General features: G+C 55.6%; 8 protein-coding genes across 8 annotated transcripts; 4 read left to right on the plus strand and 4 right to left on the minus strand.

The window, feature by feature from the left end:
• The first annotated feature begins 953 nt into the window (after positions 1–953).
• Positions 954–2,771, plus strand: GLOTRDRAFT_53670 (ubiquinol-cytochrome c r). Its single transcript, XM_007862217.1, has 5 exons — positions 954–1,222; positions 1,283–1,769; positions 1,826–1,889; positions 1,944–2,475; positions 2,530–2,771. The coding sequence occupies exons 1-4, from the start codon at positions 991–993 to the stop codon at positions 2,004–2,006; spliced, it is 846 nt and encodes a 281-aa protein (XP_007860408.1). The 5' UTR covers positions 954–990; the 3' UTR covers positions 2,007–2,475; positions 2,530–2,771.
• A 581-nt stretch (positions 2,772–3,352) lies between these two features.
• GLOTRDRAFT_53671 (kinase-like protein) lies at positions 3,353–4,617 on the minus strand (the record flags this gene model as incomplete). The annotated part of the gene is made up of 5 exons (XM_007862218.1): positions 3,353–3,527; positions 3,584–3,691; positions 3,900–4,045; positions 4,106–4,373; positions 4,430–4,617. Coding segments are annotated over 5 exons (885 nt in total), but the record flags the coding sequence as incomplete, so codon positions are not given.
• Positions 4,618–6,545: 1,928 nt separating this feature from the next.
• Positions 6,546–9,355, plus strand: GLOTRDRAFT_53679 (kinase-like protein). Its single transcript, XM_007862219.1, has 6 exons — positions 6,546–6,795; positions 6,858–6,899; positions 6,959–7,314; positions 7,380–8,305; positions 8,378–8,543; positions 8,612–9,355. The coding sequence occupies exons 1-6, from the start codon at positions 6,596–6,598 to the stop codon at positions 8,821–8,823; spliced, it is 1,902 nt and encodes a 633-aa protein (XP_007860410.1). The 5' UTR covers positions 6,546–6,595; the 3' UTR covers positions 8,824–9,355.
• Positions 9,356–9,583: 228 nt separating this feature from the next.
• GLOTRDRAFT_135580 (uncharacterized protein) lies at positions 9,584–11,601 on the minus strand. The gene is made up of 5 exons (XM_007863085.1): positions 11,220–11,601; positions 11,045–11,170; positions 10,643–10,910; positions 9,885–10,589; positions 9,584–9,820 (listed from the first exon to the last, which is right to left on the minus strand). Exons 1-5 carry the CDS (start codon positions 11,342–11,344, stop codon positions 9,806–9,808), a joined length of 1,239 nt encoding a protein of 412 aa, XP_007861276.1. The 5' UTR covers positions 11,345–11,601; the 3' UTR covers positions 9,584–9,805.
• A 513-nt stretch (positions 11,602–12,114) lies between these two features.
• On the plus strand, positions 12,115–13,240 carry GLOTRDRAFT_20081 (uncharacterized protein; the record flags this gene model as incomplete). The annotated part of the gene is made up of 5 exons (XM_007861937.2): positions 12,115–12,267; positions 12,364–12,470; positions 12,741–12,910; positions 12,983–13,127; positions 13,183–13,240. Coding segments are annotated over 5 exons (633 nt in total), but the record flags the coding sequence as incomplete, so codon positions are not given.
• Positions 13,241–13,543: 303 nt separating this feature from the next.
• GLOTRDRAFT_124740 (uncharacterized protein) lies at positions 13,544–14,142 on the minus strand (the record flags this gene model as incomplete). Its single annotated transcript, XM_007863086.1, has 4 exons — positions 13,544–13,639; positions 13,708–13,827; positions 13,885–13,938; positions 13,999–14,142. 4 exons carry the CDS (start codon positions 14,140–14,142, stop codon positions 13,544–13,546), a joined length of 414 nt encoding a protein of 137 aa, XP_007861277.1.
• Positions 14,143–15,355: 1,213 nt separating this feature from the next.
• GLOTRDRAFT_90316 (uncharacterized protein) lies at positions 15,356–16,044 on the minus strand (the record flags this gene model as incomplete). The annotated part of the gene is made up of 3 exons (XM_007863087.1): positions 15,356–15,558; positions 15,658–15,937; positions 16,003–16,044. 3 exons carry the CDS (start codon positions 16,042–16,044, stop codon positions 15,356–15,358), a joined length of 525 nt encoding a protein of 174 aa, XP_007861278.1.
• Positions 16,045–16,837: 793 nt separating this feature from the next.
• On the plus strand, positions 16,838–17,891 carry GLOTRDRAFT_124741 (kinase-like protein; the record flags this gene model as incomplete). Its single annotated transcript, XM_007863088.1, has 4 exons — positions 16,838–17,050; positions 17,100–17,201; positions 17,254–17,590; positions 17,647–17,891. The coding sequence occupies 4 exons, from the start codon at positions 16,838–16,840 to the stop codon at positions 17,889–17,891; spliced, it is 897 nt and encodes a 298-aa protein (XP_007861279.1).
• Positions 17,892–17,955: the final 64 nt, after the last annotated feature.

The raw sequence follows: 17,955 nt of genomic DNA on the forward strand, positions 1-17,955 counted from the left end.
TTTTGGGGTGCACTCATCTACCATGAGTCCCCAAACGCAACTTCATCGCCGGATGACCCGTCGGCCTGAATTCCGGAACTTCAGGCCACAGCTTCGACCCCGGCTTATTCAGGAAGCACTTTGCTGGTGGAAGCAATAGGTCAAGAGGCTATCCGTTGGCTCGTGTAACGGAGACCTACACTGCACCGGCAGGCGACCCTGGTAACCTCCGAGCCAGTCAGTAGCGAGCCATGCTCCTCGTGCCCAATTCCACGAGTGGGTGGAGGTCGGCACTTGATACGTCAAGGTGTATACCTGTCAATGCTCCCGCGAGATTTAGACAGCCAGGCGAGGCCTCTATCTGTACTAGGCAGATTTGTGATCGGTAAAACGTTTTCTAAAACAGCTGAATGGCCGAGCTACCTGAAGGCCCTCCGTTATCTGACCTTCACGAACATCCTGGACCACAAGACAAACCTGTCGGAGCTGGAGAAAACGTTCACACCGGTTTCGAGCGTTTCTGAGGACCAGTTGAACTGGGCAGACTCTTAGACGACCGGCGAATTCCAATCGCACTGCCTGGAATGACTGCAGTACTGATATATCTCACATTTCCGCAGTCATCCTTTGTATGTTATCACTTAGTAGGAATGCTTTCGACCAATGTGAGCATCCTTTAAGTATCCTGATGAAGTGTCATGAGGTATCGGACTGCTAGCTGTATGCATGATTTCAGAAGTAATGTGCAATACGGCGGCACTATTTATCTTTCCACGCTTCACTTCTGAGGGCGTTATTTCTACGAGGCCAGACGAGACCACTTCCTCAAGCTCAATCTGAACGATGAACACGATTCATTATTACTGTGTCCTGATTGGCTGGACGTGATTCAAGAGCGTCTCGGAGTGTTCCGGAAAGGGTAGTCCCTATTTGGTAACCGGAGGATACCGCAAAATGTCTGCTCATCGTCACTGCCAGCCTCTGTAACGTTTACCACCCGCCGTCGTCGCCATGGCCGGCCTCCAAGGAGTCGTCAAAAAAGCTGTTAACTTGCCGTGCACAGTGCGGTCACTGTCGTCCGGTGTGCCCAGCGCCCCCCTCCTGAACCTCGCTGTGCGAGCTCCCGCCGGGCATGACCACCATGGCCATGGAGCGCCTGGCCCTCGCTCGGACGTCCCCTCCAAGTGGGTTGGAGGAGTTCAGAGGTCGTCGTCTTCCCTTCTGAGCAAGACGTATGCTACCAGTGAGTGCTAACACTTCCTCGCCGACATAGAAGTGAGATGAACCGGTTCCGCCATGTCAGCCCCGTCCGTGACGTACAAGGGGTCGCGGTTAATTCATTCCTCTGCCCCTGCGAAGACTGAGATCCCCAAGGTTCCCGACTTCTCAGACTACAGGGCACAGTCCGAATCCACCAACCGTGCGCTCTCCTATATGATGATCGGTACTATGGGTGTCCTCTCCGCCTCTGTCGCGAAGTCCACCATCACCGAGTTCTTGGGCACCATGGCCGCTTCTGCCGACGTTTTGGCCCTTGCAAAAGTCGAGTTCGACCTTGCCGCCATTCCCGAGGGCAAGAACGTGATCATCAAATGGCGCGGCAAGCCCGTGTTCATCCGGCACAGGACTCAGGAGGAGATCCAGGAGGCCCGGTCGGTCGACTGGAAGAAGCTGAGAGATCCCCAGTCTGATGAGGAGCGCACGAAGAAGCCGGAGTGGTTGGTCATGTTGGGTGTCTGCACTCACTTGGGTTGTGTGCCCATTGGAGAGGCGGGTGATTACGGAGGATGGTGCGTCCAATGACTTCCTCCTTTGTTGAAGCAGTCTAATCGTAAAACTAATTCAGGTTCTGCCCTTGCCACGGTTCTCACTATGACATCTCCGGTCGTGCCCGCAAAGGTCCTGCACCCGTAAGTTTGAATACAGGTCATTATCATTGTTGCCTCACTGACACTTGTTCACAGCTGAACCTCGAAGTTCCTCCCCATGACTTCAACGAGGCGGAGGGCAAGATCATCATCGGTTAAATTGTTCCAGTGGGAGGGCATAATGTCTTGGACGCGAGTAGAGTAACATATGACTTGTGTATCGGTCTACTTCCTAGAATAATTGATATCGATACTACCCTCCGGAGCACGGGATTGTGATATCATCGCGTTCGAGCACTATCTGTTTGGTCCGTACATTCATTGATCGGCGGGGATTCCCCGACATTAGCACAGTATGTACATGCAGAGCTATTTGAGGAGTACAATAATAAACGTTATTGCAAGTAGATCTGAAAGGCATTGCCATGAAATGCTACACGGTGCAGGATAATGCTTGTGTCAATACACGGTGCAATGTGACTTAGATGCCAATATACAGATATGCGAAAACATTAGAAAAGATGGTCGTGGCGTACTGCGTGGTACAACGCATTCGGTGCGTATGCGTCATTAGTCGGGTCTTAAGATAGGAGACGAAGATGGCCACACGGTCATGGCTTGGAGAAGCCTACAGTTCATGTCAGCTGCCTGATACATAAAGAGCGGAAAGGAACAGACGCACCATTGGCCACGGCGTTGTACGTCCTGCTAGTAGTCCTAACGAGAGCATTCTTCATCATACCCGCCCCTCCCTTACCAAGACTGCCGCTGGAGCGCCGCTTCGCCAGCACGCGCGCGACGAAGCCCTTCTTCTCCTTCTTCTCCTTCTCCTTGTCGGAGTCACTCTTGCGATCCTGCTCATTTTCCTTCACGACCTCCTTCACAGGGAAGTCCTCGCTCGGACGCGCACTGATGCTCCCCGCGCCACCCTTCAGCTTCTGCCATATGCTAGGCGAGGATGCGACGATGGGGGACGGGTGGTGGGATGCGGAGGAGGAAGGTGTGATGGGTCCGAAGCTGGGCGAGCCCGAGCCCGATCCGGAAGTACTCCGCACTGACGACGCGTGCGACTTGGTGGTGATCGAGCTGGACGACGAAGGCGAGGACGACAGGGGCGGCCGGGCGGGGACTTGCAGCGCCTGCGTCGGAGGGGGGAGATCCAGAGGCGTGGGCGAGGACGTCCGCGGATGGCGGCGTTGATCAGGATCGACGAGGGTAGGAGAAGGGATGAAAGGGTCTTGACCGCGGTTTGACGTCGGGAACGCGAGCGGCGAGGGCGGATTCGACGGGTCGCTCCGCTCTTCGATGATAGGGTCGACTTCATGCTCCGAAGCTACGAACGACGCGTTCCGCGAATGCGCGCGTATATGCCCCAGGGGCTCTCTCACGCGTCCGCGCTGCACGACGGGGTTGTGTGCCTCGTCATCCACGTCGTATCCGTCGCTCGAAGCGGTGCGCACCGACACCGGCCGCTTGTACACAGATGTCGTGGGCGAGGAGGGGTGGGTGGTGGAAAAGTCCCAGGAATCGATCGAGCGGCGGGTGGTTACCGATGCCTGGCGCCGGCGTTCTTGGCGTTGGGATATCGGGGGGAGGCCGCGAAGGATCGTACCCACAAGGTAGCCTTTCTTCTTAGCTGCCTTGAAGAAGGGGGTTTGTAGGAGTTGGGCGGCGGTGGGTCTGTGGGTTCGGATTAGGTCATGTTCGAGAGGCGGAGAACGGCGGAAGTCACGGACCTTTTTGAAGGGTCTTTCACGAGACACATTGCGACAATCTCCTCAAATGCCTTCGAATACTGGTATTGCCCTCCATTTCTGTCCAACCGTGGTGGAGGGTCTTGAACACTGCCAGATGAAGGGTATCAGTACCGTCGATGAGACCGCGATAAAATATAAGGATAGTGCGTGAAATGAATGACGACGAGGAATAAAGCGCGAGAAAAGCATCCCAGAAGGCCCTCTGATCAGCAAGGAGATACAGGGAAGCCGGGCCAACATAGATAAACTACACCAGAAGAGAAGCGAATCAAAATAGAATGGGAATGTGACGTACGTATGCAGCAGCACCTGGTTAGGGGACTCTCTCGATCGCGGCGCACGCCCGGATGCGAGCTCAATGGCGGTGATGCCGAACGACCAGATGTCGGCACTCGAGTCATACCGCTTTCCATTGATCACTTCTGGCGCCATCCAGCACGGCTATCCACGGCGTCCGAGTGTGAGCGCCTCGCCCGATGAACGTGCAAGAGTAAGACTTACAGTGCCGACGAACGACCTCCGCTTCCCGAGCTGTCTCCGTTCGTGTCCTGCGGACGCCGCACCATTATGCCGTGATACGACCAGGCCGGGCTCGAAGTTGATGGTACGTTTATGTGCGCTGTCCTTCCCGTGCGTTAGAAGGAAGTCGTCTTCGTCCGAGAGGGAGGCTGCGACGCCTAGGTCCCCAACGAGGACCGTCCCGTCGTCGTCAATAAGCAGGTTAGCGGCTTTAACGTCGCGGTGGATGAATCCATTGATGTGGAGGTAACTGGAGCAGGCGGTGAGCATCCGTGCGGTGACAGAATGACGTAAATGGCTGCGCACTTCAGGCCCTCCAGTCCTTGCTTGAGAATACAGCGAATAACTTCTTCCTCCATCCCGCCGGGCCAGCCGTAGCGCATCACGTCGGCAGCGCTCCCGGCATTCATGAGCCGCATGGCAATGTACAGCTTGTGGCCGTCCATCCAGGTCCCCCGCACTCGGAGCACATTCGGATGTTTGGACAGCGACATGAGCTGGGTTTCACGTTGTAAGAGCCCGAGGGACTTTGGTGGCAGCTTGTCGAGGTCTAGGACCTTGACGGCGCATGGCAGGTCCTGCGGCGGGTTCTTGCGGTGATATGTGGCGGCGTAGACGGTGGAGGAGGCACCGTAGCCTATAGGGGGCCCGAGGGTGTAGTCTTGGGCACGGTCGCTGCGATGGGTCAACAGCCGCAGAGAAAGGAGCTGGCTGGGGGGTGCTTACCTGTAAACAGGCCACTCGTCCTCGACCGCGCCAATGAATTTCTTTGAGAGTCGTTCAGTTGCGGAGGACATGGCGAGCGGGGGGCAGTCGTCGCCGTGTGTGGCGGCGGGGGTTGACGCGTAGGAGCCGGCAAGGATGATGAGTGAGGTCCGGGTATTGTGGCTGAGAACTTATAAGGGGGCCTTGCGCTAGATGATCTGAGATCCAATTAGCCAAAAGCGGACGGGTGAGCCACGTTCATGGCGGGGACCTCCACCTTTCGCTGATGCCTGCCCCCGTCCGACTCAGGCGCGTGTCCGATGGCTTGCTCTCTCTGGCCAGCAGACCCGGCGTCGCGCCTTTCTGTCCTAGCCATGATGCGCTGATATGAATCCGAGACTCGCAAAAGAGAAACATCCTTGGCATGTCATCATGAAATCAATCATCCAGGCTCGTTCTGCAAGCTTTCTGCGCTGATCTAAACCTGGAATATTCTCGCTGCGACAGTTCTAGTACATATGACGGCCACGAACGCAAACTCTAAAGCTTCGGTCCCACAAGTGTCTCTAGGCTCCACAGTCCGTCGGTCTGTGCCAATCGAGGCAAGTGGCCCTTATCGGGCACCGCACTTGCGCGATATCTCGCGTGCCACTGCGCGCTTGTCAACCGCGTTGACCCGGGATGGTTTTGCCTCTTACTCCTTGACTGCTCCAGTCTTCGTTCTTGATTCTCTAGAGCGGCGCTGGGCCGCGATCGATGGCCTCAGCTTCCTCCAGGACGTTTGGATAGGTGAGGGGAAACTCGCAATAATTTGAATAGAAGACTGTACAGTACTGCTGGGGGCGCGTCAGGAATCAAGCTCATCCAACTGAACTCACTCCTTGTCGACAGAGCGTCTATGCTGTAGGAAAAGATAGCCGCGGTGCTCCACGAGCCCCGACGGAGCGATGGTGGCATTAAATCGAGGGTCAGATGGCAACAAGAGGGGAGGTGTTATGGTATGTTCCCTATCCAACAAAATCGGTGCTCTTGCAACTACCTTCGGCAACAATGCACGGTATAAAGAAGCCTGACACTGTCAGTTGTGATTATCTTTCATATACAGATACGCCCCTTCAGTTGACGTGATGCTTGGGAGCCAAAAATACAGAGAACGCAGTGTTCCGAGCCGCCATACCAAATTACGCTCTGCTTAAGCATAGATTGCCGGGTCATATCCCAACAAGGTCCGCATTCCTCGGTTTACCGTAAAGATGCCCGCGCTGTCAGGCTTGTTCCCTGAAGGCATCTTTGACTCGAAGCAACCTGGATGGGGGTTCTCGAATCTCTGCAAGCTCCGGGTGTATGTAGGCCTCGCCGAGATTGACCCTCGTCCCCGCATGATCAACGCCATTGACTGCAGCGGAATTCGACCGATATCTCTTCAGCCACGAGTACAAAGTTAGCAGCAAGCAGCGTCAGCTGGCCGCGCATGCCACAAGTGCAGATACCGTCGAGCAACTCAGAGGACGGTGGCGTATACCGCGGAGGCTGTAGGCGCCTCTAGATAAAGGCTGATAATCACATGCCGCGCCTGCCTTCTGTGGCAAAGAGCCGAGATAGCGAATCGCATCGCCCCGTATTGAGATAGCGTTACGCTGTGACGGTGACGGAAGACCCCGGGAAGGCCAGCGAGCCTGGAGCTCCGATAGCCTCGTAACCTGTTCGTGCAGTATATCCATCGCTTGCGATTCCCGTTCGTTCTTTATACCACCACTCGCCTTGTCTATGGCACCGCCCAAACAGCCGCAGCCCTGCGCAAAATTCCAGTACGTCGTCACCGCAGCGGGCCCCAAGATCGTCCCTGTACCCGACGTCGAGTCCAAGGACGAGGAGAGCCCCGCGGACTATAACTCGGGAGGATATTTGCAAGTCAAGATCAGGGATACTTTCAAGGAGGGCAGGTATGTAGTGGTCAGGAAGCTAGGGTACGTCTCCATTTTAGTGGCGGCTTCGGGCAAGTGATAGGAATCCGTCGGTCACGCGACAGATGGGGCCATTTTTCGACCGTCTGGCTCGTGAAGGACTTGCAGTGAGTACCTCACATAACGCCACACTCTCATTCACGCTTATCACCCGTACGTTTCTCAGAGAGAACCGGCACTCTGCTCTCAAAGTCGTCAAGTCCGCCGGGCGCTACGCTGAGACTGCCAGGGACGAGATAAAGCTCTTGCGCCAGGTGGCTTCGGCGAACCCCTCCCATCCGGGGCGCGAGCATGTTGTATCGTTCCTGGACTCGTTCCAACATTGCGGACCGGAGGACATCCACGTCTGCATTGTTTTCGAGCCGCTGGGCGAGAATTTGCTAGCGCTTATCGAGCGGCACAAGAAGAAAGGCGTTCCTCAGGGACTTGTCAAAGTCATTGCCAAGCAAGTTCTTCTCGGTCTCATGTATCTGCATGATGAATGTGACCTAGTCCATACGGATATTAAGCCAGAGAACATCAGTGAGTGCTTTGGCTTAGCCGCCGTTGCGCAGCACAGCTGAGTCACTGACTCCGCCACCCCGCAGTGCTCGCAATTCCGGACGTGGAGTCACATATTCAACAGGAGCTATCGACCTCGCAAAGTCCGACTTGCCGCAAGGTCGGCGTCCCGTTACCCAAGGCCACCCGGAGCGGGATGGCGATTCCGAAACGAGCTAGTACTGCCGAGTATTCATACCGACAACAAAGGCATGTCCAGATATTCGACTCTCAACCACTATCGAGCCCTAGCCAGAGCCCAAAGATGAGGAACGGCCTGGTGATGTCACGCATCAGCAGCGGTGCCAGTCTGAACGAGCCTCCGGCTTCTGTCAACAAGAAATTGCCAGGGATTGATGTCACCAAGACACCCGTGAAGAAGGACTCAGCGGATTCCGTCGCGGAATCGTCTTCATCAAGTGGATCCTCGGGAACCACACTGTCGAGCCCCAGTTCTGCGATGGTCTCCTCCATCAGCGGTACCAGCAGCACACCCCCGACCTCGCTCGGCAGCGCCATGTCCCGCTTGACTCTCTCAGACAGCGACTGCTTATCACGGCGCTCGACTCTTGACAGCCAAATCAGCGAGGGCAAGAATTCAGCTAGCCCTACCGAGTCTTCAGACCCCACCCCCGTTCCCAGCACGTCCACTTCCTCCTCGAACACCATCCCAGGGCCATCGCTACTCTCTCAGACGGCGCCCCGCGATCCCCATGCCCCAACCCCAGACGCGCCGTCCGTCGAACCCGCTCCGTCAAGCCCAGCTCCACCCCAACTTCCCGAAGAACCGCTAGTCGAGGAACCTGCTTCTCTGCCCCCAATCATGGTCAAGATTGCTGATCTTGGAAATGCGACACCCTCCAAGCGACATTATACCGAAGATATTCAGACGCGTCAATATCGGTGTCCGGAGGCTATTCTTGGCCGGAGTGATTGGGGGTGTACGGCGGACATTTGGAGCGTTGCGTGTGTGGTGAGTGCACCTTCCCCTGATATGCTTACAGACTACGGAAGCGGGAAGCTGATCATGAGCGTAAACTATCAGATCTTTGAGCTCCTGACGGCTGAATACCTGTTCGATCCCCAAGGTCAGGGAGAGCTGTTCACGAAGGACGACGACCATATGGCGCAGATAATCGAGTTGCTGGGGGACTTCCCCATGGACGTGAAGATGGGAGGCAAGTTCAGCCGCGAGCTGTTCGACTCTACTGGTAAGCGGCTACTTGTACCCTCCGCACTTGTCAGACAGAGTCTCATTGCGCGATATCGCGTGCTATAGGCGCCCTGCGCTATATAAAGTCCTTGAAGCTCTGGCCACTGAAGAATGTGATGATGGAGAAGTACTCGTATACCGAGCAAGACGCGCAGGCGCTGTGCGACTTTCTGCTCCCCATGCTCGTCATCGACCACCGCGAACGTGCGTCGGCGCACAAGATGGTCAACCATCCTTGGCTGGACGTCTCGGGGCTCGAGATCGATGACGACTTCTAACGACCCTCGACGCATATATGCAACCTGCCCTCATCGGTGCCGCTATATCACGCCATGCTTGGCACATCGCTATCATAGACTATATCCTATGTCTGCTCACGGTTATTCGGTACGTTATGACTAGACGATTGTGCGGGCTCTCTCTCTCGACTTGCGCATTCATCATCATTGCTATTTTACGACCCCAGCATTGTTCATTATTGCATGCACATGTTCACGCCCTCATCCCACGTACCCCCTCACGCATCCATTCATCCCGTCATGTTATATGCTTTTAGACTGCAGGACTTTTGTTGATTCTACTTGGCTCTTGGTAGTCCCCCGTTATTTTGCTTATTCTGTTTTTATGCTAATTCTTACCGTCACCCCCGGTTCATGAGCAACTTCGTATTCTTCCTTCCGCCCTTTACCCTGCCCTGTCCTGTCCTGCTGTTGTTGTATGTATACCCGTACGATATTAGAGAAATGTAGTTAGGCTTGTAATTAGACGGATCTGTCAGGACTGGTCCAACATTTCTTGTTCCTATCATGCTATGGAAATCTGCAACGTGTCTATGTGAAACGAGGCAACTGGTGGCAATCGCAGTCGCAGCCATCGTCCACATGCCACCAGGAGGCAGCCGAACTCGGTAGCATGAGGAAACATACCAGAGACACCGCTTGCCTATGGCAGATCAGTAAATCATGCAATCAAAACACCCATACGAACCACCATCGCTGCGCACAGGGCTCGAGCTCACTCGACAACAAACAAACACATCATGGATGGAAGATTCCCGATCGGCTTCCGCTCGTTCAACTCGATTGACAAGACCAGTACAACAGGCTATTACACCGGACGGACAGATTATACACAGCTATCAAAGCGTAGGGTTGTTTGCCCGAATAAATACCCAATAGATACCAAGCGTGATGATGATTCAGAGCGTGACCAAAGGAGGGGATGCCCCGGCGAGGCCGGTGCGGTCGTAGTGCCTCGTGTTTACTGGACGGTGAACTGCGGTGAGAGGGGGGTGGTCAGTTGGATGGATCGTATGCCGACGGAGGGAAGATGAACTCACGTAGACCATGTCGTCGAGCGACCCGTGCTGCGCGACGGCGACCAACACCGGCTGGTGGTTCGCCGCGGAGTTGATGGAGGCAAGGCGGTAGGCGCCCGCAGGGAGGCCGGGCGCCGGGACGTCCGCGGTGAGGATCCCGTTCTGCGCGGCGGCGTTCAGGCCCTTGAAGAACGCGAACTTGGTCGGGTCCGTCGGCTCCGTCTGGTTGAGCGACGTGAGCTGCTCGATGACGACGTGCGAGTGGCCCTGCACGTCGCCCGCGGCGTTCGTGAACTGCGGCGCGGCGAAGTAGTTCTCGTTCGCGTTCACGAAGAAGCCCGTGTCGAGGTGGCTGATCGCCATCTGGATGGTGAACGCCTTGTTCGCGGGGACGGTGCCCATGTTGGTCGGGAACACGAACTTGCTCGAGGGCATGTTCGCCGTGCTCGCGATCACGCCCATCGGGGCCGGGTTGCACGAGCCCGCCTTGATCTGCTGCCCGTTCGTAATCGGGAGGTTGGGCACCGTCGCGCAGAAGTTGATAAAGTTGTTCGAGGACGTCTTGGACGCGACCTGCCCGGCCTCGGGCTGGCTCTGCCCGTCGTTCTCGAAGCCCTTGGCGATGACCGAGTCGAGGAGCGTCAGCGACGACTGCGGGTCAGTCGAGTTGTTGTTGCCCGCGGCGGCGCCGCCGGCGTTGTTGGCGGCAGAGCTGGAAGCAGCGGCCTGTAGTGGAACGTCAGATTGAAGCACGAGACACGTAGCCACACTTTACTCACCGCTGCGCTAGAAGTAGCAGAGGCGGCTACACTGGAGGCAGCGGCAGCACTCGAGGTGGCCTTGGTGCCAGCTGCAGCGCTCGATGAGGCAGCGACGGCGCTCGACGAGGCCGTTGCACCGGTTGCAGCGCTTGAAGAGGCGGCAGCGCCGGATGCAGCAGCACCGGTGTTGGAGACCCCGGCAGCGGCGAAGCGGGCGTCAATGTCGGCCTGAGTTGTGCACATAACAAGGGTGCCGGGGCCACCAGTAATAGGGACGGCTGCGCAACTACGTGACAAGAGAGCATCAGCCATCATTTGAAATGCAAGGCAAAAGGGTGTGGGGACTGAGAACGGAGGCGTAATTTGACAGACAAGGGCGGAAGAGACAGGATCGACAGAGTTGAGCGTGGACACACTTACGTCGTGCCTGGCGCGCAGCCCAGGGAGACCATCTTGCCGTTTGCGCATTGGGCAAAGGCGCCGTTAATGCACGCGTTTTGGCCAGTTGTGCAGGCCTGGCCGACTGTCATGCTCTTGAACTGGGCGCTATAGAACAGTCAAGGAGGTGGGTAGGAAAGAGTGGCTGATTGCTTACTTGAGGGCGGCGGCGTCCTGGCCGTTCTTCGTGTCCTGGGCGGAGGCAGCGCGGCGCATGGGGCGGGCATCTGCGACAGAGGCGGAAAGGGCGAAGGCAATAGCGAGGACAGCAGAGTACTTCATGATGGAACGTCAAGGGCTAGTGGGCAATGAGAGGCGGGACACCAGGTCGTGAATGAAAGAACGGAAAGTCTGTCGAGACGCAGTGGCCGGTAGCGATTCCTGATCGTATACCAGACGGAAGCCGAGGGCCAAGCCTGAGCGGGAGACGGAAAGTGAAAAGGACCGGGAAGGGTGAAAGGAGGATTCTGGCAGGGCTGAGGCATTTATACGCGCGCTCTGATGAGTAGGTTCGAACGCCGCGATGCCGTCCACAACACCACGTGACTCGACGCCGTAAATGGACAAAGGCGGATGATGCTCGGACACCGGGCGTTGTGTTGGGCCATTGTCGTATAAATAACTGCCTGAGCCGTTATGTCCAATCCATAGCTGCCACAAGCTGCCAGTGCCACAGTCCGATCTGGATCTGTCCGACCCGCGTCGTGCTAAAAATAACACTACGCCTCGTATCGTCCCTGACTGATTCCAGTTGCGTTCCAAGTCATCGTCCAGCATGCCCACCATCACAGTCGACGCGGTGAGCAACGCCATTACCGAAGCTACCCAGCGTATCTGATAATTCCTCAGGTCTTGTTTGACATGGACGGGTCAGTCTTGCCGTGCCTTAAGGTTCATCACCAGCAGCCTGACCATCACCGATCCGTCCCTCCCTCCCAACCCAAACCGAAACCTGTGTATTCACCATCTGTTCTGTCTCTAACGGACGACTCGCCATCACAATCAAACCCGGCCATCTTGGCATCATCATCCTATGCACCAGCACGCTCATCGACTCGACGCCCGGCGTGCTCAAAGTCTGGTCCACCTTCGCCGCCGACTACGGGCTCACCAACGGCGCAGAGATTGCCCACAAATCCCACGGACGCCGCCTGTACGACACCCTCAAGGAGTGGTGTCGCATCGACGAAGAGCACAAGCTCCAGGTGCGCTCCAGCTTGTGCTAATTATATCCCACCCAGTGCCCCGGCATGCGAACAAACACACAAAAGTTAACTCCGGGTTTTCTTTTCCCCCTGTAGGCAGAGATCGTGCGCTTCGAGGACGAGGTCATCGAGGGCGGCCCTGTCGTCCTCCCGGGCGCGCTCGACCTGATCAATCAAGCAAGTACCCCAGCGCGATATATCACGTATTCATCCATCATAACAGCGCAGCGCCACCGACTCACTACTCGCCCAATCGTCCCCCCGCCTCCCCATCACGCGCGGTGAGTCAGCGTTTCGGTCTCCGGTCCATCATTCCCAACAAACGTTCTCTACTCAGGAATCCCCATGGCCAACCAACCCTCCCCTTAGATCGAGTCCGCGCGCCCACCAACCGCGCACGGCTGGACGATCGTCACATCCGGTAAATAGCCTCCCATCCACACATCCATCCGCGCGCTCCTCGCCCAACTGAGATGCTCCAAACCCCCAGCAACAAACATCTACACCCCGCGCGCCCTCGCGCGCTGCGCCGTCCCCCTCCCGCCCGCGGGCTTCGTCTCCTCCAACGACGTCGCCCGCGGCAAGCCGCACCCGGACCCCTACCTCGCCGGCGCGCGCAGGTGCGGCGTCGACCCTAGCAAATGTGCGTTCCCCCTCTTCCCTATTCTTCCCCCCTCCCCTTTCTTCCCGCTGAGAACTGAAACTACGTATCCAGGCCTGGTGGTAGAAGACGCGCCCTCGGGCATCACCGCCGGGCGCGCCGCGGGCGCGAAAACCCTCGCGGTGTGCACGTCCCACACGAAGGCGGCGCTCCTCGAGTCGGGGTGCAGCCCCGACCACATCGTCAAAGACTTGACACGGTCAGCTGCCAGCACTTCACGGTGAAGCGGATAGACTGACGCTTGCCTGGGATAGCGTCAGCGCGAGGTGGGTCGACGGGACGGTCGAGGTCACCATAGACGAGTCGGAATAAACTTCAGTGGGAGACCGTATCCCGATAGGTAGAGCTTCAGCAAGAAGATGACATTCGCATCTATTCAAGAAAGCGACCATATGTTACTCTGAGCTAAGCAAGGAACGAGCGAACGAGCGGTATAATACACAAGATTCTAGTAGTCAGACGGGTAGATAGATACAGCAGCCATTAGGCATTAAGGAGCGTTTCCCCACTTTTATGGACTTGCTCCGGTTGACCTAGCACGGGCCCTTGTGCGATATCCAACGAACGAACTGGGCACTCAAGATTCAGAATTCAAGATTGAAAGTTTCAGAACCCTCAAGAGAGAAGATCAACTTCAAGGTTTTGCTTCGGCGCGGCGAGCACGCCGCTGCGCAGCTTCCGGATCTTCAGTTTGACTACGAACAGCAAGTCCTGCGTACATGCGACGCATCAACACTCTAGCATCCACAAGCTACGCAAGGAGAAGAAAACAAGCGCACCTTCAGAAAGACAGAAATTTTCGGCCGCTTGGTACCATTCGAAGACTCCGCTGCTTCTTCGGCTATGATAACCACTCCATCCGTCTCCTCGTCCTCCTCCTCGATATCAGACATCGCAGGCTAAGTATAATGTCAATGAGACCAGTGAGCAACCATCTTTGCAGGAACGGCTCCTACCAGACACAAATCCGCGTCAAAACCAGACGCAACGAATCTATAGTCCACAGTCCTCTGCAGAGGTACAATTTTCAGTCAACCGGCTGCAGCAGAATGGAGAGGCACATAGGCTACCATCAGAGGATCGTCTCTGCTGAACGGCTCCGGCGGCGGCGGGTAGTACTTTTCATGATAGCGCGAGTGGTAGGGCGGTGGTGAATAGTTGCTGTTGCTCAGAACCAGAGTGAAGGAGGGCAGCATCGTCGCGCGCGGGGACATCATCGGGGCAGGAGTTGTATACGGAAGAGAGAATACGTTGGAGCAGAGTATATTAAACACGCCGAAGCAAAGTAAGGGTAGGATAGACAGTCAGACAGATCGACGAAGAGGAAGGAGAGAGGGAGAGGGAAGGAAAGAGCCAATAAGACGACTCTGGACCTCTCCGCCGTTATATATCGCGGGGACCCCGCGCTTGATTTCATTGACGCGAGTATAGAGGTGATAGGCTGCCTGATTCGGAGGCGCGGCGATCGCGCGCGGGGTGGTTTGGGAATGCGTCCGCTCGATGGACGCGCCTGCCTTCTGCTGAGTTTGTTCTCACTTCGGTCTGGCGGATAGCGCTGGGACGTCGTCGCCATCCATCGAAACTACAGAGTTCTGGACTAGCCTCGGAGGGTCCTCCCAAATGCGGAGGGACATCGCTGAAACGTGGAAGGGAGAGTCTGACTCTCGCGAAGGATACGGCGCCAGTCCGGAGTAACGTTCGACAAATAACTGGAGAAGAAACCCGCTGCCTCAAAGGTGCTTGTCAGGGTTGACCTAAGAAGAGAACCTGAACAATGCATCAGCTCAATTTGTCCTGCACTACTGTCAGGCATGCTGGAGTTCCTCATAATGACACAGTCCGGAGGAAAGCCCCGCAAGGGTCAATTCCCGTGGCACACAACCCAACCCGCGGACAAATAACGCTCAAACTGTATCTTCTCCCCTCCTCACGCTTTCTCCCAGTACGATTACCAGACAACGCTTCGAGTGCTCTGTATAGCGCCCTCACCAGATGGGCCGTGTGACTATGTCACGGGTCACAGAGGCCTGAAGGCATCTGATAGCAGGCGAGTTGCTCTCATTCTCATGCCACATCATCATTTAGCATGCCCCACTGAATGGAGTGCTTTCAAACAGCCAGACTTCAAGCAATGCACGCCGTGACGCGCGCAAAACACACAAGCAACGTGTGATATCCGCAACCCAGCGCTCAGCCCAACCTCAAGATGTGTGCATCAAGGATGAAGAGACCAGCCAAAGACGCACAAAGTCGCTTGAGCAAGATAATAGAGCAGTATGAGTACTCACCGTCGCTGAGCTCCACTAATAACCAGTTCGTTTGACGACTCCTTTGGAGCTGGAAATGATATTGCAGAGCCACAAGGTATCGAACGGGAAACTCGGCCAACCCTGAAGAATATGAAAAGCAAAGGCAGTTTATCGGTCGTCAGTTCAGTCGCAAGTATCCTGAACCAGTCCATGTGCCGTTGGGGGTAAAGAAAAGTCGCTTGAGTCGTTTTCCTTCGACGCGGGCGAGCAGCCAGAAGATATCCTCCAGAGCTATCGACAGGGAGTCTATCAACCAGAAGTTCACCATCGGACAGAAGAGCAGTATCTCAAGCATCCCAGAGTAATCATTATCGACTGGCCCTCCGAGGCAAAGCAGCAATCGCAACTAGGTCCCAGTCCATGGCAAGCAGTCGAATTCGAATCGCCACAAGATTGCCCAAGTTCTGTTCTAATACTAACCGCTGCCGAGGATTCCACGTTGTGGTTGGATTTTGAACCCTACCGGTGGATGACAAGCGGCATAATCGACAGCCTTGGTTTGAGACCAGACTGGAATGAAAGGGGCTGACGGCGCGGAAGGCTCAAGAGGACGGCGGACGCCGGCAAGATCGTGTGGCTCACGCGATTGGCGACCTCCAGCCGCGCTGCCAGTGTCCTCAGCCTGCTGCTCGTCTATCCTCCCAGCACGATATATCTGCCTAGGACTTGCTCGCTCTCGCTTCCTAACATTTAATCTGAACTAAATGGCTGCAAAATCGATGTCTCCAGCTCGCCGGGCTCCAGTTGCTCACGGAGGTCGCTCACTGTGGCGGCCCGCTTTCGTGGATTTCCTTGCGGCTGAATCATCTTCTAGCTACAACGTCGCCGGTCCCCGTTCAAGCAGCGTCTAGCCTTCGGATCTCGAGCGCGATTATCTACCAAAGAAAATATAGGGGACGATGGGGATATCTCATTCCGAATTACGGTGGTTCGGTGCGTTGCAATCAAATAACAAGGACCGCGCCTTGCTTTTGATTCGACAGCAATATTTCTCTTCTTGGACGGTTTCTTAGAGGCCATTTGTTCATGCTCATATCCTGCGCGTTACCTTGATATGATTTCTGTGCGCTAGGGCTTCTTTACTCTCCCTTCAGTCGTATATTCCATCTTCCCGTCCTCGATGACTGCAATATAAGCCCCTGAACTTCTTATATGCTTGATGTGCTGTCTTTTCCTGAGTTTTGGAGCCCGGCCCTTCAATCTGAAGGCGCATATATCCATCCTTATCGTGCCGAAGAAATCACGACCGTTATCTGCCCCCTCCACCCCCACCGCCGTTATACGCCGACCGTCCTCTCTCCTACCAAAAGGGAGGCAATTCGGTCTGCCTACGGGAGACTGCCCCACTGCCTCGATTGTGATGGGCCCTTTATTGAACTAATGACGACTCCTCTCCCTCCGGAAAACACGGTACATCCATCCAGGCCAACACTGTATCCAAATTTCAGCCACAACAACTCCGCACTGTCTCGTCTATTCCTGTAGAGGTGGTTATGAAATGGACGTCAGGCGTGCTCAAGCGCTCGCTGCCTTTGATCATAAAAGGAAGGCGACTAGGATCGGTTGATTGCCCCCCTCCCCTAGAATCCGCTCTATTATCATGCCTCATGCTGCGAAAGCCCAGCTGGCATCAGGCCCCACCGTCGATTTGACTTACGAGAAGATCCGTCTCTTGGGGAAGGGCGGCTGGGCTACGGTATCCGAGATACGCATCCTGGATATCGCAATGACGGATGGCGTTGCGTATAACTTGAATATACAGACCGGTACAACTCTAGCGCTTAAACGACACCACGAATCGCCTAAATTCGTCGTGGGTCCAACCAGAATCTACCTTGTGGGGGAGTGCTGACTCGGATCAGTATAGGGAACCTGAGGTCCATGCACTCGTTTCGCATCCGAATATAGTCGAATTCCTGGGTTACTGGGTCGAGCAAGAGAAATGCACCTCTGAGGACGGCGAGGTAGCGTATCCGATTTTATTCTCATACCCAATCATAACCACATAAACGTTAGGCTGCTGTCTCGACATATCACAACATCCTGCTTTCATGCTACCCATTGGTCCTGTCGGAACTGCCCCTTCCTATCGCCCTACAATCGGCCCTGAGCTACGTCAGACAGATCCTCCAAGCCCTAGCGTATCTACACTCTCCCGAGATCTCCATCTTCCATCGAGACGTCCAAATCACGAACATCCTGGTGGACCCCTCTTCAGGAATCGTGAAGCTCTGCGACATGGGAGCGGCGAAGAAATATGTCCCTGGCAAATGGGCCGCTGGTACCATCGGCATGAGCGAGAATAGACCGCTAGAGATTTCATTGCAGAGCAATCATTATGACTTCTGTGTAGGTTAGTACGAGATCACTTGGTCAATAATAAAAATTGCACTGACTCCTGGCTACTAGACATCTGGCCCGTTGGCCTCATTCTACTTCACTTACTCACAGGACATCACCCTTTCCGGAGGAAAGAGACTGATATGCAGCAGCTCATAGAGATAGCATCCCGCCTCGGTCGCCCCACCGCTGAAGAGATCTCAGAGGCCAATGGCACAATTCCGTCCAATACGTTATCATGGGAGGCACTACCACCCCCAGACGTCGATCCTGTGCAAGCCCGGACGATGAGATTAGAGGTAAATCTATTGTAGCTTTTCCTACCGTCACTGAGCTTGCAAGGCTTCGCCAGGACCTGCTCACCGTGAAACCAAGCGC

Source organism: Gloeophyllum trabeum (assembly GCF_000344685.1).
Source record: "Gloeophyllum trabeum ATCC 11539 unplaced genomic scaffold GLOTRscaffold_00001, whole genome shotgun sequence".
NCBI classification, from domain to species: domain Eukaryota; kingdom Fungi; phylum Basidiomycota; class Agaricomycetes; order Gloeophyllales; family Gloeophyllaceae; genus Gloeophyllum; species Gloeophyllum trabeum.